Source organism: Scedosporium apiospermum (genome assembly GCF_000732125.1).
Source record: "Scedosporium apiospermum strain IHEM 14462 chromosome Unknown SEQ_SAPIO_0011, whole genome shotgun sequence".
NCBI lineage: Eukaryota > Fungi > Ascomycota > Sordariomycetes > Microascales > Microascaceae > Scedosporium > Scedosporium apiospermum.
Window position 1 is genome coordinate 342,312 of NW_015971712.1, and position 7,807 is coordinate 350,118.

Below are 7,807 nucleotides of genomic sequence, written 5' to 3' on the forward strand. Positions count from 1 at the left end.
ACGCATCACTCGAATTTTGAGGAAACAAGACCGCACATCTTGCCTGATTCTCTCTTACAATAAAGTATGAGTACGTGTATTATGCTCTCTCCCTAACGGACCAATGCTTGATTCTGGAAATGAATGGCATTCTGCAGTCATCATCTTGCGACTTCTGGGCCTCCTTTCCCCGCTGTCAGCTTCTTGTTTCGAGCTTTCACCGACTTTCTCCTGTTAGCCACCCAGGTGAGAACCCAAAGTGCCATTCTCACACCCTACAAGAGGCCGCCGCCGCGCGGAGGAGGGCGATGGACGTCCTTCTGTGGGGGAACGAAATGCGACCCTCACGGGAAGACGAACTGTTGGTGGCCCCCAATCCGGAGGAGGGTTAGTTCACAATTTGTTCGCTGAGGTGACATTGGTATCTCGCATATATGCAGCATCATGGATCCGAGATTTGATCTTTGCTCGCTACTGGGCTGAGCTCTAGAGAGGATCTGGATTCTCATGGTTCCAGCGAGCACTCGCGTACAAACATCTAGACAACCTCATATGCAGTGTCTGTGTTTGTGTCGACGTTAGAAATGGAAAATGCTCCACCGCCGTTCAATAAACGAATCGTTCTGGACTCTCCAAACAGGCCACGTCTCCAGTCATTGCTTCGTAGACCATCACCGGACTCTCCCCGATATGAGCACAGGCAGAGCAGAGTACTTCTGCCCTACCCAGAGAAATCCAAGAAAAATAAGATCGATGTAGGCGAGGAGCACTGCGTTTGAGGCCGGAGAGACCTCAACTTCTTGTCCTGCCCACGCCTCTTTTCCACGTCTTACATTGTCTCGGCAACCGGGGACCAAAATCTGGGCTGATAATCCGTCTCTTCTGTGTTTACTCTGCAGATGGCTATACACAGATGAGATAGGTCGTGCAGGAAGCATATTGTAAACTCCTTGGGCTAAGGGGAGGAGGGACGCAAGGAAACATGGAGGCAAGATATGTCCCGCTGCTACTGCCATCTCCATCCTCGTACATGAACCTAAGAAACATGCAGTTCAGAAGAAAACACCTACTAAGAAACGGCATCCAATCTCGATGCTCTGCAGGCAAATGAAGCCAATCTCTAAAGTCCAAGTCCAGAGACACAATATGCAAGTCCCCAGCCCGCCAAACATCAGCGGCGCATCCACGGGAAAACGGAATAAAATCATTCCCCCCAGCCTCAACTTCCTCCTGCTGTGTCACACCTCCCATCCATCTCCTCCCCGCCAAAAGGTTCTATTCGGAAAAGAATGCGAGAAGTGAGAAGTGAGAGAAACGCACGGCGGCTCGCCGACGGCTACGGGCACCCGTCTTCCCGAGATCTTGCCTCTCGAGCGTCCAAAGCGCTGAGCATGGGTTTCCCATTTTCAAAAATGTTGCTACAGTTCAGAGGTGGTTGGCTGCCTTACATAGGTGCTATCTAGGCAAACAGGGCATGACGACAAGTGTTGGTTCTCCCGACCTCTGGCTCCTCGTACGGGGGCTCTCCCGCCCGAGATGCACCGAAATATCATGGAGGTTTACAGAAATACTGAGGATTTCAGTATCCTTTCCCGGCCGGTGCGTAAACAGGTTCTCGAGGGAGGCAGGCTCGTCAATCCGAGAGACGCAGGCTCCCTTGGCATGTAATTGTTGTTTGCCTTGCAAAAAAAAAAAAATCTCTCCACCACATTCAGCTGAGCGGTTCACGGCTCACCGGTAAGGATATGGATACGTGCTTGTGAGGCAGATTATTCCGACTCCCCGTACGACATGTCCCTCGGAGTCGTACGCCATGTACGACACCGTTATGCCCGCGTGAGAAAAGAGAAAACGTTCAGCTGAGAGAACCAAAATGCAAGGGAGGTCATCAAATTCCTCCGTGGGACGCGCGCAGCCGTGGGGAGATCAGACTTCATCGTTTCCGACCTATCGTGAAAGTTGTCCCACGCGCAGGGTGAGATGGATACCTGCGTGATGCTTCTACCAGCTGACCAAGGTTTTCTCCATCGTATGGAAAAGCCGAGGCTGAACGAAATTCCTGCATGACGTTTGTTGGAATGCTATGTGCGTCGTTCACGTCGTTGAGGGAGCTCTACGCCGCCCGTTTGGGGTCCGCCGTTAGGGCTCCAGCCTCACCACCGTGGGCGTCTGTCGACGGCAATAAATCTTCCAACAGTAAAGATCGACGCGTCAGTCTTTCTGTGCCTTTCTCCGCCCCCGGTTTGAGCGCTTGACCTCATTGCTCAGCCCAGCAAACCTCGAATTGTATCAATCCTCGTGAGGGATGGGCCGTGGGCCCCGTTCATCTTCCGAACTCTGAGGGACCGAAACAACAAGTTTGACTCGAGACTCCAAGTCCTCACTCTCCTTCATCGTGCCCCCCTCCCCTTTCCAAAACTAGGCAGACGCGCCCACAAGAAGCAACTTCCCGAAACTCTGCTCCCTCCATCCCTCTTCCCCCCTTCTCACGGCTGAACAGAGACATCGTCATCATCTGCCTAGAAATCAAAAGAAAAATACTGAACCCTCATTTCGAACCATTCAATGCACCGGACATGACCCGCAGTAGCCTGTGTCAAGTCCTGGGATGCCACGCCTTGGTCCCATAGAGAATCCTCTGTAAAAAGAAACACGCCCAACGTCGAACATGTCTCGGCTTCCAACCATCAAATAGTTCCTTCGCCCCAGCCCCCCAAGCTCAAGACAAACCAAAACATTCCCCTCATCTTAGGCGAAGAATATCGAGGCCCATCAAAAATTTTCGATCCCAACCGTTTGAAATAAACTGAACCAAGTTCCCCACTTTTCCCACGACGACCTTGGAATGCATGGTAAATATTCACGGTGAACTGCTTGGACAGGCGTTGTACTCTGTGAATCAAGCATGACAGGCAAGTCTCTGGTGATTGTGCCAAGTTTCTATTCATCTCTATGCGTAAAATCTGTTAATGATCGGCTATCCTGATCTATATTGGCATTGATGTTATGTCTTTCGATCAGACAGTCTCAAAGGACTTGGTATTCATAACGCCCCCAAACATCGAACTGTAGCAAACGAGGACGTACCGTACCATCGCGTGTCTGCCTCATATCTGTGACTCAATAGGACCTCTTCTCCCTGTTTGACGTGAAAATGGGCGGAGGCACTCGACTGGTCGTCTGGGAGTCAATCCGCAAGAGGGCCACAGCAACTCATGGATACATACATCCCGTCTTGATACCGATCCTTTCAATCCTGACGCCGTAAAAAAAATCTATTCTTGGGGACCTTCAACGATCGGCTTTCTTGTCGTCTAGACCCTTCTCACCCCTCCCATCTCATAAAGCGTTGGCGTAGCTAGGTACAGTACAAAGTTAGGAGGTGCTGCAGTCATCATGTAATCGGAGTTTCAACTGCAGTATATTCGTCAGCGCCTAACAACACCCGTCCTCGACGTGAAGAACGGATGCCGCAAGGCCTCTGAGGGCTTGATCCGCTTGTCTGGGTTAAGGGCCAAGCAATGTTCGAGCAGGTCGATAAAGTGGCTAAGATCGCCGGTTTCTGCATCATCCATGCCGGATGACGCGGCCATGAGGCGTGTGCGGAGGTCGCGCGTTGGTTTGATCAAGGCGAGAGTCTTGACCGTGGTCTGGAGTCACGTTAGCGAGGGTCTCATCGAATAACACTGTATGCAAACAATTAACAGAGACAAGTGGAGAAAGCTGGAAACGATGGGATATTGCAGGGTGAAAGTGATCCGACAGGTAGGAGTGCTGCGGGCTGTGTCTCATTGAAAAGGAAGAGGGGGGGGGGGTTGGCGTGTAGTTTGCTCGAGCTTTCGAGACAAAAACAACGACCAGCTTGCGTGAGATCATAATACCACCGGTGCGGGCGGGTATTAGGGGGCGATGGGGATCAACTGGAAAAGAGAGAGAGTGATAGTTGAGGTGAGCTATGCATAAGAGAGAGGTTGGGGGCATCGAAGGATTCGGAAGGCCGCATTCCTGGCCATAAAGATTCCGATGTGAGTTCTGGGTCCGCTTGGCTGCGACCATGGTGGCCGGCGCTTAGGACGAAACCCAGCCCATCGGCATCATGCCATCCCGTCTCTCTCCGCAAACGCCACAATGCATTGGGCGGGTAAAAATAGCAACTCACCCCCGGCGATCCACCGTTTCCAAAGTGCAACGCAAACAGGGACAAACAAAAAGGAGGCTTAAAATAGTGACGAAAAGAGAGGAGAATAAAAGAAAGGAAATCGTGGGAGAACTTACTTTGCCAAGCACCTTGTCCCGCTCGACGGAGATGAAGTTCCCCTTCTCATCAAAGTGCATAGCCGCAAGCTCGCCGCGACGGTACGACTTGGGCGCGATCCTACCCCTAATCTCCATTATCGACTTGAGCATCTGGTTGTTGCTGTCGCCCGTAAATAGGATCTTGCCCGTGTAGAGTTCGTAGAGCGTGCATCCGATGGACCACATGTCGATGGCATAGTCGTACGGCATCCCGAGCATAATCTCTGGAGCTCGGTAAAACCTACTGACGAGGTACGGCGTGATTTCGTTATGCGCTGTTGCTGCATCTAGTCTGTCGATGGCCGTTCCCAAGTCGCAGATCTTGAGCATGTTGCGACTTTCGTTGACCTGAGAAAAAAAAAAAAAAAAAACTTGTGGTTAGCGAGAGGACTGGTGAGACAGCGCATAACGCTCGGGGTCAAACAGTTCTTGACAGGGAAGGGAGAAATCTTACCAAAATGTTGTCGGGCTTCAAATCGGCGTGGATGATACCGCATTTTCGCAGGTGAGCCAGGCCGACAAAGATCTGATGGGCGTAGGCCCGAGTGGCGTTGAGGTTGATGCCGACGTTATTTCCAAACTTTTTCAGCACCTCTCTCAGATTCAGGCTGAGGTTCTCAAACACCATGCAGAGGTGACCTTTGTGATCGAAGTGCCGCCAAAATCTGACAATGTGCTTACGATTATCCGGATCCGCCTCGTTGAGCTTCTGAAGAATGGCAATCTCCGTGAATCCGCCCTTCCTCAGCGCGTCGTTGTTCCTCATGATCTTGATCGCAGCTAGCTTCTTGTTCGTAATGTCGACTGCACGCACAACACCCGAGAACATGCCTTTGCCTAGAGTCGTCTGGATTTGATACCGCCCATTCAATACCTCACCAATACGCATCTTGTAATAGCCGTCCTTGTCCACATCCTCAAGAAGTCCGCCGGCACCGTCCGCGTCGGCGCCCTGTTCTGCGGCTGCCTTGCTCGACTTGGTAGCAGCGTACTTGTCAACGTCAAAGTCTTCTGCAAACATGTTGAAGTCGTCGTCCTCATCGCTCTCATCTTTTGCCTTGCTAGCCTCCGGGGGAACGGTAGTGGATGCTACGAGGGACGGGAGAGGACCGCCACGTTCTCCGTGGAGGCCGACGTTACCATGGCGCTTCTCGTCCTTGAGACCATCTTCCTTCATGTCAGCGGTTGGGTCATAATCAGCCGCAGAGGGGCCGTCTTCATCGTTCGCTTCGCCCTTGGCGTGGACGTTCATGAGGTCTTGGTCGTTGGTGATACCCATGGCGTCGAGCTCCGCATCGTCTGCATATTCATGCGAGGCAGGCGAGCCGACGTCTGGAGAGTTAGCCGAGATCGCCTTGTTAATGAAAATTCCTTTACCCGATTGCGGAGAGGCTGCCCTTTCATGAAGGCCAGCGGTACTTTGAGGCGATCGGCTAGGCGAAGTCACTGAAGACTTGTCGGCACCGTGGAGAGCGTGGACAAGAAGCGGAGTGGCGGGAGTGGACTTTGCGAGGAGAGCCTCACGACGCTTGCGACGTCGCTCAATCTCGGCATCCTCATCGAATGGCTCTGGCTCTGGCTCGGGCTCGGGTTCCTCAACAGAGTCTTGTTCTCGGATTGTTCTGGGAGGTTGCGTTAGTAGGGGGCAAGTAACCGAGCCGGGGATATGGATCGTGACGTACTGGGTGGTATAAGAAGGAACCTCGTGGTCGCGAGGCGACTTCCGCTCATCCGCATGCCCTTGACCTGGTTTAGCATCATTTTTGGATGTGGGTGGAATCTCAGATTCATCAGACCGCCTAGACACGGTAGAACCGGCCCGGGACTTGCGGTCGATGTTATCATCATACTTGACAGTTCTAAGATAGTCACCTGAGCGCTCGAAACGCCGCTCCTCCCTTCTAGGGCGATCGTCGCGGAACCTTTCGGCGCGCTCGCGACGATGAGGAGATCGACTGCGCTTGCGCGCACGCTTATCGGGATAGCCATCGCGATCCCTATCCGCATATCGTTCTCGGCTTCTATCACGGTCACGATCGCGGTCGCGACCTGAGTACGGCGTACTGTTGGATGATCGGGACGAAGGCCGGTCTAGGTCATGGTAAGTCCTGCGCGGACGTCGGTAGTCGCCGCCCCGATTGTCATCATACTGTGACCGAAAACGTCGGGAGGAGTCGTTGCCGAAGCGGCCTCCATTGTGCTCGCGGTAATCACGATCGTCTCTCGAGCGTTTGTATCCGCGTGGCGAGTTGCTGCGTCGATCGCCTGAGCTGCGGTCGCGGTCGGGCGACTTGGACGGCGAGTATCTACGTCGGGGTCTGTCTTGACGGTCAACACCGTTTCTTTCATTGCTTGGCAACGAAGTTGCCTTGAGGTCCTCCACCACACTTTCGATGATTTCGCCCTCCTCCGAGCTGGTTGGTGGCGCCATCCTACCAAGAGAAGAAAAGGCGATGATGGTAGGTACCAAGGTAAAACAGTGCTGGGCGATCCGAACAAAGAGGACGAGCCTCGAAAATCTTTTATTGCGATGAGAGAGCCAAGAAGTGTTAGTCCAAGAGCCCGCGGCAGATTAAAAAAAGACGATCAGCAGGAAATTGGTGCGAACCGGATCGCTTCAGCCAGACGGTCTCAAGGGGTTCATGTCACGTCACGAGGGAGGGTTTCTTTCTGGGCAGTCGCGAAGAGGTGGGACAAGTGTGTTCGATCGAATTGAAGAAGGAGGAAATTAATGAAGAAGGCGAAATGTAGGGATGTCGAGAGGGGAAGAAATCGCACAGGGGATGATCACCGATATCGTATCAGATTGTGCTTCGATGTTGATAGGTTTACTGAGTAGTTAGTTGCCTTCGTCATTTCTTCGGCATCTGGGAAAAAAGGGAACAAAAAATGGAGCGGGAACGATGTCAACAGCCAATAGGAGAATATTTCCGATAAATGCATACTTGCTCAGAGGTAATAATGGGTACAAAACTATCGGTTCATTTCGAAAGTCGGTGAATGCGGGGCAAATAATTCTGCCACAGTCCCCCACTTGGTCAGATTCAGAATCCTGGCGGCTAATCCATTTGTCCAGCGCTTGCTTCTCTTTGATCTTTCTCCCAGGAGCAGTGTTGTAGTTTTCCTGAAGATTTTTTTTCCTCTTCTTTTCCGCATATCTGATCAAGAAAGCAAAATGGGTGGCGCGGACAGACAAGGTGAGTTTCTGCCCCGGAATTACAGTCTCTCTTCCCCAAGACATTGGAGACCTGGCTAACAAAGTCTCTCAACCAGGTGGCAAAGTCAAGCCTCTCAAGGCCCCCAAGAAGGCCCAGAAGGACCTCGACGACGACGATCGTGCGTTCCTCGAGAAGAAGAAGGCCGGTATGTCGAAAGCTACCTATTCCTAAGCGGAGTGGATGTCAATTTAAGGAGTGCCAGTTCTGACGGCTTTACAGAGGAGAAGGCTCGCAAGGAGATGGCGGCCAAGGCGGGAGGCAAGGGACCTTTGAACACCGGTTCTCAGGGTATCAAGAAGAGCGGCAAGAAATAG

The 7,807-nt window shown here is 52.3% G+C and overlaps 2 protein-coding genes across 2 annotated transcripts; one reads left to right on the forward strand and one right to left on the reverse strand.

Annotated features, from left to right (window-relative positions):
* Positions 1–3,407: 3,407 nt before the first annotated feature.
* SAPIO_CDS0088 (uncharacterized protein) lies at positions 3,408–6,706 on the reverse strand (the record flags this gene model as incomplete). Its single annotated transcript, XM_016782956.1, has 4 exons — positions 3,408–3,629; positions 4,255–4,623; positions 4,730–5,897; positions 5,958–6,706. 4 exons carry the CDS (start codon positions 6,704–6,706, stop codon positions 3,408–3,410), a joined length of 2,508 nt encoding a protein of 835 aa, XP_016646589.1.
* A 744-nt stretch (positions 6,707–7,450) lies between these two features.
* On the forward strand, positions 7,451–7,807 carry SAPIO_CDS0089 (uncharacterized protein; the record flags this gene model as incomplete). Its single annotated transcript, XM_016782957.1, has 3 exons — positions 7,451–7,472; positions 7,549–7,638; positions 7,713–7,807. 3 exons carry the CDS (start codon positions 7,451–7,453, stop codon positions 7,805–7,807), a joined length of 207 nt encoding a protein of 68 aa, XP_016646590.1.